General features: G+C 42.2%; 1 protein-coding gene across 8 annotated transcripts in view; it reads right to left on the bottom strand.

Annotated features, from left to right (window-relative positions):
- Nnt (nicotinamide nucleotide transhydrogenase) overlaps nt 1–21,614 on the bottom strand; it is a 94,613-nt gene that overhangs the window by 12,688 nt on the left and 60,311 nt on the right. For all 8 annotated transcript variants that reach the window (XM_006989807.4, XM_016008095.3, XM_006989808.4 and 5 more), the window contains exons 18-19: nt 11,759–11,918; nt 5,818–5,899 (exon numbers count right to left, since the gene is read on the bottom strand). In XM_006989807.4, the coding sequence (XP_006989869.2) occupies nt 5,818–5,899; nt 11,759–11,918 (242 nt within the window). The remainder of the gene's footprint in view (nt 1–5,817; nt 5,900–11,758; nt 11,919–21,614) is intronic.

Here is a 21,614-nt window from a genome sequence, read left to right as displayed (position 1 = left end):
ATCCCAGGGGCACAATTTTTCTAACATAGAATAATGGACCCTGTTCTGTGAATATGAGTGAAGAAATGCTTGACAGTCTACAGACATCTTTCCATCTGCCCATGTAGCATACAGCATTGGGCTACTCAAAGAGATAACAAGTCCTCCAAGTTGATCAGGTGCAACAATCCCATCTGAATGTCAAGACAGTCTTCTGTCTTTCTCACACCAAGGACACTGTGATACAGCCTGGCCTTGTATAACTGAGCTGAATCCAGCTATTTAGCCCAGAGGGGCAACTGACTGCTGACACCCTTTATGTTTCTAAAATAATTAACAAGACCATGAACAGCGATGCCAGAGTGAAAATTAAACTTCCACTTCTGACTAATGTTCTAGAATATTATACTCTGGCATACTGGAGTGGTTTAGTTTAAATTATGCATAATTTCATCCATTTGCCTGGATAATAATCCTGTTGAATGCTCTTGGAATGCAATAGCTAATGAGCACCGTAAAATGACAATTAGAAGCAAGATACAGAAGAATCTGAAGATGAAATAGGAAGGGGACTTTTCTTTACACCGCTCTGTCCACATGATCTCACTGAAGAATTAGAATGAGCTGGGTTTGTTGTAACTAATCTTGAACTAGAAGTCGAAAACCACCCCATGGTCAGAAACACTGACTTCATCTGATAGGAAAGAGTTCTTCCTCAACTTGCTGGCATGCCCGAGGATGGAGTGGGGTGGAGTGGCAGTCTGAAGGAATGAGTCCTAGAGAAGACATTACAAAGTGCCTGAAATTCTAGCTGTCACCACAGACGGTCTTTGCTACATCAATCCAGAGAGAGTAGAGGACGGTAAACCTCCAAATGATCTGGAGGGACCAGACGACTGCGACTTCCAAAACTCTTCCCTGACACCCTTGATCTGGGGGAATTGCTGACGACCCTATACAGAGGGTCAGATCTACATGACTCGCTTTGCTTCTCCTTCCTCCCTGACACCAGAGGGTTACTGATTTGCACAACTGCGCACAGAACCTACCTCCCACCCTCCTACTGTGTTGTTCAAGCAGGCAAGCCGAGTGCAAAGTAGCAGAAGCACTAGCTCAGTCATCACCACCAGCTGTAACTAGAACTGGCCCAGTAATCTAAGACATCACTCTTGTTACAGATGTTTCCCAGTTCGGAATTGAATTCTGGAATCTACAACCTAACACAATGGTGGTCAGAATGACAATGGCCCCCATAAGGCTCACATGTTTGAATGCTTAAAGGTCCCCAGTTAGTGAACTGTTTGGGAAGGATTAGGAGGTGTGGCCTTCTTGGAGGAGGTGTGTCACTGTTTTGATACTTTCAAAAGCCCATGCCGGGCCAAATCTCTCTCTCTCTCCTCTCTCTCTCTTCCCTCTCTCTCTCTCTCCTCTCCCCTCCCCTTCCCTCCCCTCCCCTCCCCTCCCCTCCTCTCTCTCTCTCCTCTCCCCTCTCTCTCTGACTGCTGCCTGTAGATCAGAATGTAAGGCTCTTAGTTACAGTTCCAGCACAGTACCATGCCTATCTGCTTCCTGCCATTATGATCACGGACTAACCCTCTGAAACTGAAAGCTATCCCCCAATTAAATGCTGACTTTTATAAGCGTTGTCTTGGCTGTGGTGTTTCTTCACAGCAATAGAACAGTAACTAAGATAAGAACTTATGAAATTAGATGCTTTATTCACTGATCTAGGACCCAGAATAGTACCTGGAGCAAAGTACTATATGATTTGTTTGTTCGGTGATTGGTCATAAACATGAATAGTCATGTCTTTAAGAAAAGAGAGTGCTGGGAGGTGGTGATGTACACCCAGCACTCGGGAGGCAGAGGCAGGCAGATCTTTGTGAGTTCGAGGCCAGCCTGGTTTACGGAGTAAGATCCAGGAAAGGCGCAAAGCTACAGAGAAACCCTGTCTCAAAAAACCAAAAAAAAGAGAGAGAGAGAGAGCTACTATCATGAGATAGTGTCAGATAATGCTGATCTTTATTCAAATACTATACTAGTTCATGCACCTGGCCCACTTCCATTCCCTTCAGAAGCATGAGCCTTTACAACTCCACAAATCTGCATGTGGTAGCTCTTTCTATACCCTAAACATAACATAACATATCATAGAAAGACGAACTCTGCCTATTTGAGTCTAGTTAAGAGACACAAAATATTTCATCTTTAAGTGTGTTGAGGAACTGATTTCTTTTTTTTCTTTTTTGGCCTCGCCTTTAATCCCAGCACTCAGGAGGCAGAGCCAGGCGGATCTCTGTGAGTTCGAGGCCAGCCTGGGCTACCAAGTGAGTTCCAGGAAAGGCGCAAAGCTACACAGAGAAACCCTGTCTCGAAAAACCAAAAAAAAAATAAAAAAAATAAAATGTTATTCCTGTTTTATATTGAAAAGGCTATCATATAATCAATCCAAAGTCTGGGAAGTAAAGAGAAAAGAAATACCTGCACTCTTATACGGTAAGGTTTTTGTCTTAAAAAAAAAATCAGCATGAGTTTTCTAAGCTGAACAACTGAGAATCGAATGATATCTTAGGCACTAAGTTGTTGTGACACTGGTGACCAAACTGAGTTCTTGTCATGAGACGCCGTGTGCTCCGTTATAACCTCGGGCCTTTGTGAACATGTTATGACTGTGGCCGAAATGAAGGAAAACAGTGGTGTCTCTGAATCAATCCTGGGCCGTGAGGGCCAGACAGACTGTATGACAGAGGCAATTTCTCTTGGCACCGCTTGGGCGGAACTAATTGATGACAATCGTATGTCCCATATTGGCACGTCTCCACAGAGGATATGTGTGAATATGTCACCACATCTGGATGCTAGGCATGTTGGGGTCTTGAGGCACAGAGACCTCCTAAAACCAGAGGCCCACAGCTGCACTCAATGAACACGGTGGGAGCTGTACAGGGCGATGAAAGGCCTGAATTACCACAAACTGTAAATACAGATTTATTTCATTAAAATACGAGGTAACTGCTGCAGCCACCTCTCATTCAGACAGACATGTGCCTCTTTAAAAAAAAAAAAAAGCTACAGCATATATGTGTGTGTTTGTATATGCTTTGTCAATAAAATTTTCATTTCTCCTATAAAAAGATTGTAGCACACACATAAAGCAAAATCGTAGTTTACCTGATTACCTTTAACGAAAGAAAAGCCACACAAAAATTAAACTGAAAAAAGTCTGACAGACCACTGTCAGTCACCATGTTTGTGAGAATAGTTCCCTTTCATTTCTTTCAAAATACAAATTCAAAACGTCATGTCCAAAGTCTATGCTGAAAATTCAACAAATAATAGTAAAAAGTACAATATATCATACGTAAGTCCATTTTAATATGAAAGGCAGATGAACATAAATCAGTATCACTTTATAACTCATAACTAGAGAAATCAGACTGAGCAATAATTTAATTCTGATCCTACATTATGAGTTATCAACAAATTTGATTATTTTTAATAAGTGTTTTCAACAATTATGCAAGACTCTGGGATTTTTTTTAAAGGTTTCTGTTAAAGTCACAAGATCATTTCAGTAAAAGAAAATTTATAGCTGAGCATCCCCTTTATGGATATATAATTAAATCTCTCTAAATAATGACTCTTCATATGCGGAGTGACAGAGACCATTCTATACAGCCGTAGTTTATATATGTCATCATGGATAAAATTCTCATTTTAACCTGATCAGAAACTAAAAGTTCACTTGCCTGGTATCTTTTCAGACTTCATCTCTCTTATCCATTTCCCTTACTTCTTTCAACAGCCATGAGGATTTTCTCGGGGGGGGGGGGGGGGGGGGGGGGGGGGGATAGGCATGTGTGCACACAGGTCAAAAAGTCAAACTCAAGCATCAGAAACTTACCTCCCAGGAATGGGGCTTGCTGATTAGGCTAAGCCGGCTGGCCAGTGAGCACTAGGGATCCATCAGTCTCCACCTCCTCAGTGCTAGGCTTACAAGCACAAGCCACCACCACGCCCCGCCCACCCCACCCCCCTTTCTACACAGGCGCTGAAGACCAAACTCAGGTCCTCAGCTGAGTGCAGCACATACTTGGCCTGCTGAGCTCCCTCCTCAGCTCTTCAGGTTCTAATGTCCGACTCCGCATCCCCTCTTCTAACATGATAAGCTGTCTTGTTCACCTGGGCTGATGGATGAGTAACAGGAGAGGTGTGCCAAATTAAGGACTCCCTTCGCTGAGGATAACCGAAACATGAAGGCCACCTTTCATGCTCTGTTTTACTATGTATGACTGCCACTCACCCTCTATGTGTTCACAGGGTGATGAGAGGTATTACGAATAGATCAGACTTTTTCACATGTGGATTGAATAAAGAAAGTAATTTCCTCTTTAGGACAATCATACAAGGCTCTTTAGCACATCCTTTTTACTTGTAGGCTTTGCAAGTGCTTTTAAAGGGGCAAGGCTATGGCTCAAAAAGAAAGGACAGCTTAATGAGTGTTGTGGAAATAAGAAACAATAACCAAAACTGAGTTCTTTTTTATATACTTTGATGAAAAACTAAAATCAATGGCTTTTCCCATCTTCAATGTATTTAAGATCATCATCAAATATGAAAATCTTCCACATCACAACAATGCTGGTCCCTCCCATCATAAAATAGCATCTTGACTCTTTATGTATTTAAAAACACAACTATAGATTTTAGGAAGGGATAGGGAAGAAGTGATAGAGAAAAGGGTGGGAAGAAAAAGGAAAGGAAGAAGTCAAATTCAGCTGACACTAAGACCATCTAAGTCACCTCTGACCTTATGGTCTATGCCTCTTTTAGAATTATAAATGGATAGAGCATTCAAAGAGCAAGACTGAGTCAGCATCCAGTTTGGCACAGATACTCTGACAAGTTCTAGGTCCCCTGTTGGCTTTATTTTCTTATCATCTGCCCCAAGACAAAAGTGTAAGGTCGACATCTAAAAGGAATTACCATGAACAGATATTAACATCCTAATGAACTAACTCCATGCAATGAATTATCTTGTGTCTCTGATTTATGGTACCAAGTCAACGCAACTGCTAGTGAACCCACACAATGAACAGCAGTGCTCCTACAAGGGAAGATCCCCAAGAGCTCACATTCTCTTCACGAGATGCTAAGAAACAATGTCCCTTAAAGGGGTCTCAGAGAGGAATAGAACATAAGCACAGCACTGCATCGGCCATCAAGTTCTTCATACAAAAGCCCTGTTTCTGTGCGCTGTGAGACCCAATGGGAATGATCTGGGCATGCGCAGTCTTCTACTCCTCAGCTTAATAACTGCCCAGGAGCACCCACCGCTCCCAAAGCAAGTGGTGGGAACAGCAGCAGTGTGAGCACAGACGTCTAAAAGTTCACGGCTCTAGAAGAGCATTCCAGCAGTCCTTCCCACCCAAGAGCTCAAAGCCAGGTCAGCAATGAGCAGCCTCCGGGCTTCTTTCGGGGCTCACTCTTCAAACAAGCAAACAAACGAAAAGCACTTCTTTGGAGGCCCGAAACAAAAAGCACACAAGCTAATGCAACTCACACGCTTAGCACGACTTGGCCCCCAATCAAAGCACAAAGAAACACAATTGCTGGCTATTCTCATTCATAAATACCTGGAATTTGGAATAATGAAGTTTCTCTTTCTAAAACGAGTCTACTAGACAGAAGCAGCAAACACTAAACACGGAGACATTTTCACAACTCCATCTCTTCACCTAGGGTTGTCTCAAACGTCACTTTGAGAAGCAGTCATCTTTTCAAGACTTGTCAGTTCCCTTCTCTGCACACCCAAGTATTTACACACAATGCTCTCACCTGACTTTTTTGCCTTGCTCGGTAAGCATCTTCACCAAATCGGCAATGGGGTACTGAGCTTTGGCTGCGCAGAGGCCATAACCTGCGAGGGGACATTAAGAACACAAAAGAATGAGACTTTATTCTTGAAATCTCATGGAGTAAAACCCTTCTCTTGATCAAAACATATGTCTATGCCAACATAGGCAGTTAACTGGACTAAATGAAAGCAGATTTATTATAAATAAATAAATCTTTAAAAAATAAAAACTTAAAATGTTTTCATTATTTTATATTTACATTTTATATTTTATTATTATCCCTTATATGCCTTTTCTGTCTAATGAGAGACAGAAAGGGTGTGGATCCAGCTGGGAGGGGAGGAGCAGAGCAATGGGATGAGTAGGGAGAGGGGAATGTGTAATCAGAATATAGTGTATGAAAAATACTTTTATTAAAAGAAATCAAATGTAGGACAGAAAACAAAGATCATGGTCTTAAAATATACAGTAAATCTGTTCAAGAAAATACAGGGTTCATTGAATCTTCCATAGATTTTCAACATGTATTTAAAATTATTTTTAAAGTTTAAATAAAGTTTATTTATTCAAAAATAAAGAAAAAAAGTATCCTGAATTTGAAACTCAAATCTAATGACCCGCTCCTGAATCTCCCAATAAGTCTCATGCTACAGAATATCCTTGCTGCATTCCATGCACACACTAGTCTATTTCCCAGCTGCACTCCATGTACACACTTGTCTATGTTCCTGCTGCATTTCATGCACACACTTGTCTATGCCCCTGCTGCACTCCATGCACACAGTCTATGTCCCTGCTGCACTCCATGCATGCACACACTAGTCTATGCCCCTGCTGCACTCCATGCATGCACACACTAGTCTATGCCCCTGCTGCACTCCATGCATGCACACACTGTCTATGCCCCTGCTGCACTCCATGCACACACTGTCTATGTCCCTGCTGCACTCCATGCATGCACACACTAGTCTATGCCCCTGCTGCACTCCATGCATGCACACACTGTCTATGCCCTGCTGCACTCCATGCATGCACACACTAGTCTATGTCCCTGCTGCACTCCATGCATGCACACACTAGTCTATGCCCCTGCTGCACTCCATGTATGCACACACTGTCTATGCCCCTGCTGCACTCCATGCACACACTGTCTATGTCCCTGCTGCACTCCATGCATGCACACACTAGTCTATGCCCCTGCTGCACTCCATGCATGCACACACTAGTCTATGCCCCTGCTGCACTCCATGCATGCATACACTGTCTATGCCCCTGCTGCACTCCATGCATGCACACACTAGTCTATGCCCCTGCTGCACTCCATGCATGCACACACTAGTCTATGCCCCTGCTGCACTCCATGCATGCATACACTGTCTATGCCCCTGCTGCACTCCATGCATGCACACACTGTCTATGCCCCTGCTGCACTCCATGCACACACTGTCTATGTCCCTGCTGCACTCCATGCATGCACACACTAGTCTATGTCCCTGCTGCACTCCATGCATGCACACACTAGTCTATGTCCCTGATGCACTCTATGCATGCACACACTAGTCTATGTCCCTGATGCACTCCATGCACACACTAGTCTATGCCCCTGCTGCATTCCATGCACACACTGTCTATGCCCACTCTCACATGTTTCTAAACTCTGAATGTATCTTTGATGACATTATAGTCCTGTGGATCCTTCCTGGCTTTGTTACTATTCTTCCTCTAATGCCTTGAATAGTTTTTCTCCTGTTCTCCTCCTTAGATGGCCAAGTGTTCCTCTGAGGCTTTCAATTCGTCCCTTACCTCTCCTTACATCATAGCCCACCCGAGGACTTCAGCCATTGTGCTGAGTCCTGCTGGCTCGACCTGCCATTCGACCTCCAGCATGGTCACTGTCCAAACTTAATGTCCTCAAAAAGCAGAAGAAGGAAGAGGAGGAGGAGGAGGAGAAATGAAAACTCTTCCCCTTCAACTCCACTCCCATATTCAAATAAATAAAGAGTCCTTCCTACTTGAGATTTGCTTAAGTATAACCAAGATGTCAGTCATCAGCTTCTCCTTGAACTCTGTTATGTCCATATCACCTGCCCAGTGACTCACATCTGTTCACACTTCTCTAGCCCTTTTTCAAAGGCCAGCTCTTTGCCCTAGCTATCACTTCTGCCTTCTCCTACCCATGACACCATCCATCCCCTAAGGCTCAGAACAAATCCTAACTTCCCTTCAACCCTTCTCAGGTTCCTCGTGGAAAAAAAAAAAAAATTCTATGTGGTTCAGTTTAGCCACTGCCAGAACACACTTGGCGTTATTTATCTCCCTGCCTGACTTCTAAACTGGGAAAGATACTGCCTGGAGGGCAGAGACTACGCCCTCTCTAGCTTCGTACCTTTACACACAAGCACAGCTTCTTAACAGGCCACACACTTGCCTTCTGGCTAGGACAATTCACTCGGCAGGGGTGTCCCAAACATTACAGTGTGTTTCCACACACTAACTCAGCCCTGTAACAACCAAAATCCACCATTCAGAAGACTTAAGAAGTAATAGTGTCCTATGTTGAAATATCAAATTTGCCTTACATTTGTTATTTTTATCGTAGTACATTCTCCAACCAGTAAATTGCCCACAGTCAGCAGTCTTTCTTCATGGAAAGCTCCTATCATGGCATGACAGAGTTAAAATCTTAACCTGACATTCTGTGACAAACACGAGAAACTGAGCTAAGTCTTACACATTAATAACTGAGACCAAGAGATATTACATGACTTGGTCTGCATCGTGCATGATAAATGACTTGATCTGTATCATGTATCATGTTAGAGGCAAAATTAAGTACAAAGGTGACATATTGAGACCCCCATGACAAGTTCCTTCCAGTCTGTCACTTCAGCCACTCAGCCAGGACAATAGCTACCAGATGAGCTCTTTCTGCTAAGTTGACTCTTTCTAAGTCACACTGGCTAATCCGATCAGAAACCACTTATTAAACCAGCATCATCCCTAACGACAATCTAAACGTCTGTCCTCATGCCCACAGATAACTGTGGTCCTCACCTCTCATCACGGAAACTTCACTTTGCAATAGAAGGAGACCATTACGGAAAACCACCAAGATTCTTGACCGACTTTTAAACAAATGACTTTTGAAAAAAAAGAGGCTAACATTTCCTGAGTCTAATGAACCAGTCTGACACTTCCACGTGCTATACCTAATTCAGTCTGATATACCCTAAAATTGACCATAAGCAAGACTCAACAATAACTTAACATCTGTACAGAGCTCAAAAAGATGGCTAGAACACGCTACATCAATTGATAGGATATTTACGTTACTCCAAAATATTAACCTAAACTGAGAGTTCTCGATATTCTCTCACTCAGTAACCATTCAGTTGCTACTGTTTCCACTATGTTTTCAAAAATAAGGAGGTTCCTATGGCTAGACAGGTCATAGGCCCTAGGGGGAAATCTCCTATTATTATATTGCTAAATAGACATAGTATTAAACTGACTCCTAAAGACTTATTTTTATTCCCATAGATCAATGCAGCCCTCAGCCCTCATCTGGGAAGCTTCTTCTTGCACCGTGACTAACACAGTGACCCACGACTGGTCCAGGTGCTGTGGGATGGTCTGTATATCAAATCTGTTGCTCTGATTGGTCAATAAATAAAACACTGAATGGCCAGTGGCCAGGCAGGAAGTAGGTGGGACAAGGAGAGAGGAGAATTCTGGGAAGCAGAAGGCTGAGGCGGAGAGACACTGCAGCCGCCGCCATGACCAGCAGCATGTGAAGACGCCGGTAAGCCACCAGCCACATGGCAAGGTATAGATTTATGGAAATGGTTAATTTAAGATAAAAGAACAGTTAGCAAGAAGCCTGCCACGGCCATACAGTTTGTAAGCAATATAAGTCTCTGTGTTTACTTAGTTGGGTCTGAGCGGCTGTGGGACTGGCGGGTGACAAAGATTTGTCCTGACTGTGGGCAAGGTGGAAAACTCTAGCAACAAATGGCGCCCAACGTGTTGGCAAAAGTTTCCACCTAAAACCTGAGAAAAGATTCTAAAACGGAACTAAAAACAGCTTCCTAATTGTCTCTCTCAAATGAGCAGCAGCTGCCGGTTTGAGCTACTGGCGGGTTCCTGGCGTGTGCGCTCGATCTGCAGTATGGCGGGAATGAGGTCTCTGCAAGTGGCACATTAAGCTACATGGTGGATTTAGCCTTTGCTAGTACAAAAAAAGAGGTTTCTGGGCTACACGCTGCTTGGATAAAAGCATAGACCCACGATGGCTCCCAGAGCTGGCGGAAAACGTACCACTGCCATGTTGGGAAGCTGAAGTGGGCGGAGCCAGCAGCCACAGCGCCGTTTCAGGCTTAGAAGGCTGCAGTTTAAAGCAATAGGCTCAAGGTAATATAAAACATAAGCCACATAAAGATGGCTACCACACAGAGAATCTGGATTATGCTCTCTTTGATATTCGTAACTGAAGAGAAACATTTGATTGCAAAAGCTGTTGAGTTATGCCAAAATGTGTATTTTAAAGGTACCTTAACTTCAAAATTTGGATGTAAGGATATGTTGCTTTGGAAAGGAGGCTCTGCTTTTGTTTCCACAGAAAGCCAGAGGCTATGGATTTGTTCCAGATTAAGATACATCAGGTTTGACCAGCCAAGACCACCTGAAAGGTCTCCGATGACACCATGGCCCAGATGATCCAACATCCAGAATCGTTTCAAGTCACGGACTACTCCATGATCCTAAAATTTTCTTTGTGTCCCCATAAGATACAGCGCCCCCCTCCAGCAGGAAGTAGTAAGAGAAGCTACGCCCAAATTCCCAAATATACCAAGCTGACTTTGGAGAGGTGTAAAAGTTAAAACCTTCCTTTTAAAAAAAAGAAAGGGGAAGTGCTGTGGGATGGTCTGTATGTCAAATTGCTCTGATTGGTCAATAAATAAAACACTGATTGGCTAGTGGCCAGGCAGGAAGTAGGTGGGACAAGGAGAGAGGAGAATTGTGGGAAGCAGAAGGCTGAGAGGGAGAGACACTGCAGCCGCCGCCATGACGAGCAGCATGTGAAGATGCCGGTAAGCCACCAGCCACGTGGCAAGGTATAGATTTATGGAAATGGTTAATTTAAGATAAAAGAACAGTTAGCAAGAAGCCTGCCACGGCCATACAGTTTGTAAGCAATATAAGTCTCTGTGTTTACTTAGTTGGGTCTGAGCAGCTGTGGGACTGGCGGGTGACAAAGATTTGTCCTGACTGTGGGCAAGGTGGAAAACTCTAGCAACATCCAGGTGCAGAGAGTAAGTGACTACAGAATCCTCAGCTAAATGGGACTTAGTTACTGCAACCACTCTCTCCAAGGCTCCGGGGCATCACTGCAGGAGGGACAGAAAGCATCGAGTCCCAAGTGGCCGGTGACTATAAGGTAACATTACCTTCTGGGCACAGCAGGGCGGCTGCCGGCACCCATTCCCAGTGGTTGTCCTAGCGTGCACATAGACTATGCAAATCCAACATGGAGATGGGAGTGGGGGGTGATGGAGCTATGGGCAACTGTGAGCTGCTCTAGAGACAGGGTTCCTGGTGAATCAACCATGTTCCAGCGGAAGAAGCCCACACATCCACTACTACTTGGGTAACACAAACTGGTCTTGAAGAGTTAAGAAACAAAAAAGAAAGAAACCACAAAGTTGGGTAAGTAGAGGAGGAAGATGGATCTGGGAAGGGTTGGGGATGAATGTGCTCAAAACCTGTGTGAAAGTCTCAAAGAACTAATATAGTTTTTAATGAGGAGGTTTCAATTTACCCTTTTCCTATTAATCAATTACACCAGCCATGACAGGTTGTTTTGTTGGTAAGATTTTACTTTTGACTGACTGATTGATTGATTGATTGATTGATTTTTTTACCTGGAGTAATAACAATGCTATTGGCTTCCCGGATCATCTCAACAGCATTGTCAAGGTTGATTTCTGTGTGTGTGCCGGTAATTTCCATGGGTTTTCCACCAGCGGTTGAAGTTGTACCATAGCCTCCAAGAATCACATTTGCCAGGGAGCGATTCATTGCCTAGAGAGCAAAACCATCACCCATGAGAGTTCAATACGTGGAGTTCTTTGAGAACAGCATGAAGTTTATGTACATGAAATTCAACATAATTTGCAAGGAATTTACTTAACTATTTAAAGAATTTTAGCCACACTGGCTTCTAAAATTATCAATTTTCTAACCAGATCAATTCCACCCTAATATGTTTTCAGAAAAAAAAATTTAAACAAATATTTTAATGCAAATTATATGTAAAATACAAAAATTAATGAAAATTTTGGATGTCCTATTATCATCTAGATACTGAATAAGCAACTTCTCTCTCCACATTTAAAGGTACTTCACCAGAATGAAAGAGAGCCGGAGAGATTTATTTGCAAGAAGAAAAATTTTCATAAAATGACCTTCTATCTCTCTCCAGTGGAGTCTGCTCCTGCATACAAGCTATCAAAAGACAACCAGAAGGAATTCAAATGATAATTACACATTTCATTTAGAAGTCCACAGCCCTTTGCATTCAAGAAAAAAAATGTGGGTGTGGACACTCTCATTTTCCAAATCGATTAGTGCTCCATGAAATCTTATCCCTGATGATTACAGAAGCAGATAGCTTCATCATTCTAAAAGCTTCTAATTCTAAAGGTTCCTTCTGCAAGGAGGTGGGTGAACAGGTGATTTCCTCCTTCAGTTGGGGCCACCCTTTTCACTAGCAAGATAATCTCAGGAGAAAATTCAGAGGAAGGCATCTCTCATTCCTGATGTACTCATTTATAAACATCAAGAATGACCTTACAAATGCCCCCAATTCGACCCTAAGACAGCACACGTTCTAGTTTTGTGAAGACTAGCTGGAGGGGAGGCGGCAAAAGGAGAGAAACTAGATGTTTTGAGGAACAAAACACATTTAAGAATTCAGATGACTTTCTCCTTTAGTTAGTTATTGCAGTCATAAACACCATGACCAAAAGCAGCTTGGGGAGGAGAGGGTTTATTCTGCTTACCCTTCCACATCACAGTCCATCACTGAGAGACTTGAGGATAGGAACTCAGGGCAGGAGCTGATGCAGAGGCCATGGAGGGGAGCTGCTCACTGCCTTGCTCCTCATGGCTTGCTCAGTCTGCTTTCTCAATGGCACCCAGGACCACCAGCCCAGGGGTAGCACCACCTATAGTGAGCTGGGCCCTCCCCCAGCAATCATCAAGCAAGAAAAATGTACCACAGGCTTGCCCACAGACCAGGCTGGTGGGGGCATTTTCTCAGTTGAGATTCCTTCTTTTAAAATGACTCTTGCTTATATCAAGTTAGCATAAAACTATAGCCAGCACACAATACCATTCATGAACCACAGCATTTTACATGATGAGGACTTCATGGGGAGAAGAAACTCAAAAACAAACAAACAAACAAACAAACAAAAAACGTTTAAAACCCATTTTAATGGTTGTAGTCCACTATATCACTTAAAAGCTTATAGTTATTAATATATTACTTTTTTCAAAGACAATACTCTATGTAAAAAGTTAAAAAAAGAAAACCAAAGTGTTTAGAAATCTTCAATAACACCACATCAAAAAAATACAGGGCCATCCATGCAACAATAGCTAGGCCAGTGACAACCTTACAGGGACATTTACACAGCAGGGGAGGTCCAGCAGCAAGAGAGTGGAGGAGGAATGTGGAAAATAGCCACACTTTAATAAATAACATAAATTTCAAAGATGATGGATAAGGGGATAAGAGAAAGTTTGATGTTTTGAATTAACATCCTAATCCCACCCTGGCAAGAAATTTATAAACTCCTGAATAAAGACTGAAACAGTCATAACTGGGACTCCCCAGACATTCGATTTTTGACATCTATAAATCTTTTCCAGTTTTGATTATAAGATGCGGAGATTCAATTATCAAAAACTGTGTCCTACTAAACTCTTGCCATTAAAAATTAATTTTTAAAATCTATTTTGAGGGGCGGAGAGATGGCTCTGGGGGTAAGAGTGGTTGCTGAGCAAGCATGAGTTATCCGGGCCCCCTCCCCCAAAGGCTAGGCATGGTCCCACACACAACGGCAACCTTCACACTGAGAAGCAACCTGGGGTAGGTTGTTAGCCTAGGCAAAAGCATGAGCTCCGGACTCAGCATGAGACCCTGCCTCAGAGGATGAAAGGAGAAGGTGAGAAGGGAAGACACTCAATGCCCTCTCGCCCTCCATACGCATAGGCCCATATGCCCCCAACACACACATGGGCATATACCATACATGCATGCACCTCGTACATACACACACAAAACTATTTAGACGTTGAAGTTTCTGTCAGAGAGAATTTTTCTCCAATGGTCAAAGAGTCCTCATCACTTTTTAACAGAACCAACAGATCACAGGAGCACATGACATAGAGATGGATTTGTGAGGACAGGAGCCTATCGTTCTATCTTGGCTTAAGAAGAAACATTATTTCTCCTATGAAATTGAACGGGAGAGGAGAAAAGAATCTCTGAGGATATTTAATTAAAGTGCACTCACTTGGGATGGAACTTATTGAGAAAAAATAGTGGCTTAACAATCAAGGTCTACTCATTAAACACATAAGCAAAATTATATCACCATTATGCAAATTCCATGTGGTCTCTTAAAAATTACATTACTTTTCATCTCTTAATTTACCATTGCAACATTGTGTTCACAACAAATGTTTAGGGTTTACAGCTTTGTGCCCTTTTTTTTCATTATTTTATTTGCTTCCTTAAGTGATTCATGAAAGTATCCTGTGGCCACTTATCCACAGATTTAGGGGTTCCCAGATTCCAAGACCAAAAAAAAAAAAAAATTGCCACACTGTCCGAGCCGGTTCCTTTTGAGCTAATAAGTCCTATAATGAAAGTTGTGTTCTACATTAAAGAGATCATTAACTCACATAATTCCAACTACACTAAAGGAAATTAGTCTGAAGACAAAAGAAGGGTCATAAAATAGCCAAAACTGAAGCAATAGCATATATATGCCATTTAGTACTGCCTCTTGTCCCAATGCTCTGTAGATACTGATTAACCAATCACAAAGAAAAAATTAAAATACAATTCTATTTGGCTTAGCTTTTGTCTTACTGCATTCTGTTCTAAGTCCATTTGAAAAGAAAGAAGGGTTTGTTTGTTTGTTTGTCTGAAATAAAAATGCTTTTCCAGTTCAGTAAGAGCTCCATCTCCCAGGTGATATTGTAAGCAGAGGGACTACAGAATCATAAAGAGGTCAAATACTATAGCATGGCATAAAGGAAGCCATGGATATGTCTGTGTTGCTTGGACAATGTCAATATTTTTTTCAGTTTTTATTATATGGTTTATTGTGTAACCCCAGCACTGGGCTCAGAGGATACCCAAAGGAATTCATTGTCAGAAGAAAAATTTCATTTTCGAGATTGTTGGTTAGTCACTTGGGGAGCATTCCATTTCTCCCCACATAATAAAACCACCCTGCTTTGGTTTGGACTGCCATGCTTGCTTCAATAAACACTACAGAAGGCCCACGGACTGGTACCATATGGACTGTAGTAGCAGCTGCTGCAATAATCTACCCATAGACGACTCCAAAATAATAAATAAACTCACAGAATAGCCCTTTAGTGACCATTCAAGGTCCATTTGCCAAGCAGTGTGTCCATTTGGCCATGCCAAATGCTAATCAGGCTTCACACATACACATGTGAGTACATTAAATACTTCCTCTACAAAATGAGACTATTTCCTACCTCCAAAACGACTGTGGGGATTAAATAAGCTAATGTTTGTAAATTACCCAGCCTAAGACTTGCAGTGTTAAAATAACTTTGAGCAGCCAGCATGTCATCATTTTTTATTCTAAACTACCTTGAGCTATATATTAAGCACAAATCTCAAATTTAAGAAAAAGGTTTCTTTTTTTTTTTTTTGGTTTTTGGAGACAGGGTTTCTCTGTGTAGCCCTGGCTTCCTGGAACTTACTCTGTAGACCAGGCTGGCCTCGAACTCACAGAGATCCACCTGCCTATGCCTCCCAAGTGCTGGGATTAAAGATGTGCGCCACCACCACCTGGCAAAAAAAAAAAAAAAAAAAAAAAAAAAAAAAAAAAAAAGGTTTCTTATACAAACCCAGTACATGCTACACAGTACATGCTACAAATCAGTGACAGTGGAAGGAAAATATCAACTATAAGAGAAATTTAGGATGAATAAAAAGCATCTACTTTGAATGCCTTAAAATATGGCAGGCTTGTTTTCATTTTTATTTTTACTTGCTTCTCGCTGTTTTGTAATTGTGTGTGGGAGTGCGGAGAGCAATGGAAGACGCACCATGCCCGTTGCCAATAAGAGCTTGGATTGTCAAGGCTCTCCGAGATCCTTGCATCAGCATCCAAATCCAACAAAAAGGCCCCAGGCCCTCAGACCACTGCCTTGTACTGGGAACAACTTCCAGAAGGAAATCAAGAATGTCTGGAGGAAGGCTGCAGCCAGAATAAAGTTCATATCATTTCATACGAGTTTGGATATATAATAATAGAGCTATATCTAAATATAGTTAGCTAGAAAATTAAATTATTAGAACAACATCAGACATTAAAAAGAGGGTGACCGTGAACACAATGATCCGGAATTAGAATACCAAATGTTAACAGTTAAATGATGAACAGGAATTATGTCATTTTATATTCCCTTAACCTTTTCTGTTCAGCCAGATCCCCTCTGTCTTGTACTTTTGTAACTTTCTTTCTGAAATAGGATCTTCATGGGGACAAGCTGGCTTTGAAGTCCCTGTGTAATCCCAGCTGCCTTCAAAAAGCCGTGGTCTTCCTACTTCGGCTTCCCAAACGCTGAGATTACAAGTGTATGCCGCTATGCTTGGCTCGTGGTAGGTGTTTCATTTTTTTTGTTTGTTTGTTTTTAAACCGTGTAGCCGTGGCTGGCTTAGCACTCACCATATAGACCACATTAGCCAAAATGCACAGAGATCTGCCTGCCTCTGCCTCCCACGTGCTGTGATCAAAGGCGTGTGCTACCACATCTGGCCTTGGAGCCTTTTTAATTAAGGATTTAGCTGGCCTTGAATCCAAATGAACAGAAACATACAATTACCGAATAGTAATCTGACCTCATACATTAATGATCTCAGAGAACTATAAGGACATATTAGTATAAGAACTCAAAACATCAAACTTTCTCTTATCCCCTTATCCATCATCTTTGAAATTTATGTTATTTATTAAAGTGTGGCTATTTTCCACATTCCTCCTCCACTCTCTTGCTGCTGGACCTCCCCTGCTGTGTAAATGTCCCTGTAAGGTTGTCACTGGCCTAGCTATTGTTGCATGGATGGCCCTGTACTTTTTTGATGTGGTGTTATTGAAGATTTTCTAAATACTTTGGAGTTTTTTTTTTTTTTGGACTTTTTAAATAGAGTATTGTCTTTGAAAAAAGTAATATATTAATAACTATAAGCTTTTAAGTGATATAGTGGACTACAACCTATTGGTGAAATTATTTTGGCCACTCCACATAGTTAAAAGGATATTTATTTAATGGCGTAACTCACAAATTAAGTAATGGGTAGGTCGCAGGGTCTGGGGAAGGTGTATTTCAATCCAGCAGTGTTCTCCTGAGCTCTGCACAATCCACCTTTCACCGTTCAGCGTCCCGGCACCGAGAGAGCGCACTGAGAGAGCGCTGGCCCATCCAGCTCTCGGGTCCCCAGGTGCCTCCCCTCGCCCCACCTCGTAGGCGTGACATTTGCCAGAGTCTCAATGGGGATTGGAACTTCCAGATCCAAGCTGGAATGGCTACCCACTACAACAACCATTAAAATAGGTTTTAAACGTTTTGTTTTGTTTTGTTTTGTTTTGTTTGAGTTTCTTCTCCCCATGAAGTCCTCATCATGTAAAATGCTTTGGTTCATGAATGGTATTGTGTGCTGGCTATAGTTTTATGTTAACTTGGTATAAGCAAGAGTCATTTTATTTTATTTTATTTTATTTTATTTTATTTTATTTTATTCTATTCTATTCTATTTTATTTTTTGATTTTTCAAGACAGGGTTTCTCTGTGTAGCTTTGCGCCTTTTCCTGGGACTCACTTGGTAGCCCAGGCTGGCCTCGAACTCACAGAGATCGGCCTGGCTCTGCCTCCCGAGTGCTGGGATTAAAGGCATGCGCCACCACCGCCCGGCCGCAAGAGTCATTTTAAAAGAAGGAATCTCAACTGAGAAAATGCCCCCACCAGCCTGGTCTGTGGGCAAGCCTGTGGTACATTTTTCTTGCTTGATGATTGCTGGGGGAGGGCCCAGCTCACTATAGGTGGTGCTACCCCTGGGCTGGTGGTCCTGGGTGCCACTGAGAAAGCAGACTGAGCAAGCCATGAGGAGCAAGGCAGTGAGCAGCTCCCCTCCATGGCCTCTGCATCAGCTCCTGCCCTGAGTTCCTATCCTCAAGTCCCTCAGTGGACTGTGATGTGGAAGGGTAAGCAGAATAAACCCTCTCCTCCCCAAACTGATTTTGGTCACGGTATTTATGACTGCAATAGAAACCCTAACTAAAGGAGGACGTCATCTGAATTCTTAAATGTGTTTTGTTCCTCAAAACATCTAGTTTCTCTCCTTTTGCCGACTCCCCTCCAGCTAGTCTTCACAGAACTAGAATGTGTGCTGTCTTAGGGTCGAATTGGGGCAGTGGAAACAGAAAAGGAACAAAGAGGAGAAAAACATCTCAAATGTGAAAGGACAGAACAAAGGGAGAGAGAGGAGGTCATTTTACAGGAACACACAGAGGAGAGTGTGTGTGAGCGGCACCTTCTCCTGGGTAATTCATTCTAGTTCCTATTATGATAGAATTACTGCAGAAGGTACTACTGTGCTGCTGTGACCATCATAACAAACAGACTAAAGAGGGAAGAAAAAACAAAAAGTAAGAGACACAGAGTAGAAACTTGAAATATAAGCGGCTTTAAAAAAAAAAAGGAATAACAATAAAGAATCTAAAGAAAACCATTAAAGAAACAAGGTTAAAATGAGAAAGGTACTTAGGATGCCCTCTCAAGGACTACATACAAATCCTTCCCCCACCCTCCTGTATTGATAAGCCACTAACTAGCACTGATAGACTTCAAATCTTTTGCCAGGTGTGGTGGTACATGCCTATAATTCCAGCATTCAGGAGGCTGGTACAGGTGGGTCCTTAATTTGAGGCCAGCCTTGGTTACATGGTGATATTCTGTCTAAAACAAAAAAGCAAAAAAAAAATGTATACACACACACACAAGATAAAATAACTCAAATCTTACAATTTGATTTTAAAACTCATTTTTCTGGCAAATCATCTTTAAGTAATTGTGAAAATCTGCTGCCCCCTGCTGGTCATTCGCATTTTCCAAATGAAACAGTAAAATGGTTCACTCTTGAAGGAAACTCTGTTTCTAAAGAACTAAATACAGCTTTCCTTTAGAGATATTTGTCATTTAAACTCCACAGAGCCTGGAAGTTTTCAACGGGATAGAAAATTTCCAAATTCCAAATCTTCCGAACGACTTGGAAGCCAGTACTGGCATAATAATCAGGCTGTTAGAAACTTGGGCTGTCGAGCCCTGTGTTTTACAAGATGAGCCAAAAACACAAAAACACTTTTATTACAAAAAGATAAGCTCAGTATTTGAATTAACAAGATAGCTCTTGGGGCAAGTAAAATGCTGAGATGTAATAAAAATGAAGGTTTTGTGCAACCTGAGATAAACAAAGAAGCAGGGTAGGTGTAGAACTTGGCCCTTTTTTTTGTGCAACAGATGGAGACTATCACGGAGACCCACAGTAAGTGGAATAAGGGACCGTGGGGTGCTGACCCCCAAATGATGCATTTGCAATGCAAACTGTGTATGCAATGCAATACACCTAAGACTCAGGGAAGACAGAGGAAGCGGAGGCAGAAACATTGCAAGAGCCAGAGGAAGTGCCTGCTGCTAGACGGTCCCCTGGACGTGACAAGCAGACTGCACCCAGGAAATCTCAGCAAGGCCACTGCCTGAACAAGACCAGCATAAGGACAATGCCAGGTGAGTGCCAATGTGGATCGGGGAAGTCCCACAAGGTCCCGGCCCTGGATGAAGAGCTACAAGTGGTCCAGGGCTACTGAGAATAGGCGGAATCCATTTCCTCCAAGGAATCCTAAGTGGTCAGCCCTAAACATATGGACCTAAGCAACACTAAGTGGATTCAGTACGGTGTGTGTACATGCGTATACACATATTACGAAGAAAAGATCTTGAATTGGGGTGGCATGGGAGAGGTTGGGGGGGCAGGGGTGAGAGGGATATAGATAATAGTGTTCATGTATACAGTTCTCAAGATTATTACATTTTTTAAAAACTAGGTGGCTGGGCCGGGCGGTGGTGGCGCACGCCTTTAATCCCAGCACTCAGGAGGCAGAGGCAGGCGGATCTTTGTGAGTTCAAGGCCAGTCTGGTCTATGGGGCAAGATCCAAAGCTACACAGAGAAACCCTGTCTCAAAAAAAACAAAAACAAAAAAAAAAAAAATTAAGTGGAAGAAGCAATGGCTCAGCAGTTAAGAGCGCTGGCTGCTCCTCCAGAGGGACCCGGATGTGAGTCCAAGGACTCTCCTGGTGGCTTACAACCATGCCACTCCACCCCAGCCCTCTTCTGGCCTCTGCAGGTCCCAGGTATGAAAGTGGTACACAGACATACAAGCAGACAAAACACCTATAAACACATAAATACCTTTTTAATTAAAATCTAATTAAGAACAGAGTTGTATAATTGTCCTAAATATATTATTAAGGTGTAACACATTAAGGTTATCTCTAGACCTGAGATGTCTTTGTAAGCCTTGGAGTAATTTTTTAAGTGACTTTTTTTTAATGCTTTATTTATTTTTATTTTATGTGCACTGGTATTTTGCGTCATGTATGTCTGTGTATCAAGTGTCAGATCCCCTGGATACGGAGTAACAGCCAATTGTAAACTGCCATGTGGGTGCTGGGAATTGAACCCTTGGAGTGACCTTTTTTCAGTTCAAATGTTTAGAGTTAGACCTTACATAGTCTCTTGGTAAAGATATAGACACTGGAAAAATATGTTTGTTTGTTTTTTTAAAGCTTGTTTGTTATAAAACAATGCAAGTGGGCTTCCACAGCAATCCAAAACTATTCTGTAGAGAATAATAACTATAATTTAAACAAGTTTTTTCTTGTCAAATTTATAGTCATTTGCAAGGTACATTCTGCCATCAAGAAGAGAATTAATTAGGAACAAAAAGGGAAGTGGGAAGTATTTATGTTGCTACATTTCTGTTCTGATTTCTTCTTTAAAAAAAAAATCACATTGAGCATAAACCTTCACAATAGGCATTCTCATAGATAACCAGGAGGAGCATGGTCAGAACAAGCTGTCTAGAAACACATGATAGTAAATAAAAAGTCTCTAACAGTGAATGCATTCTTTCTAGAACTGTACCTTAAAAGGCAGGATGGACGGATGGGAGAGGACTCATGAAGTCCCACCCCTAGCTGAGAAACTACTGCTGCTAACTGACGACCTCTCAGGGCCTCAGGGAGGGAGCTGTGGTGGCAGCGAGTCTACCATGCTCTGGCAGACTGTCCTAACCATGTACATTAAGTGGGCTTAGTGACAAAGAAAAAGAATACATGAGGTTGGGAAGGAACAGTGATTGGAGGGGAGGGGAGGGAGGTTA

Source organism: Peromyscus maniculatus, chromosome 15 (genome assembly GCF_049852395.1).
Source record: "Peromyscus maniculatus bairdii isolate BWxNUB_F1_BW_parent chromosome 15, HU_Pman_BW_mat_3.1, whole genome shotgun sequence".
NCBI lineage: Eukaryota > Metazoa > Chordata > Mammalia > Rodentia > Cricetidae > Peromyscus > Peromyscus maniculatus.
This window is presented reverse-complemented; position numbering and strand designations above follow the sequence as displayed.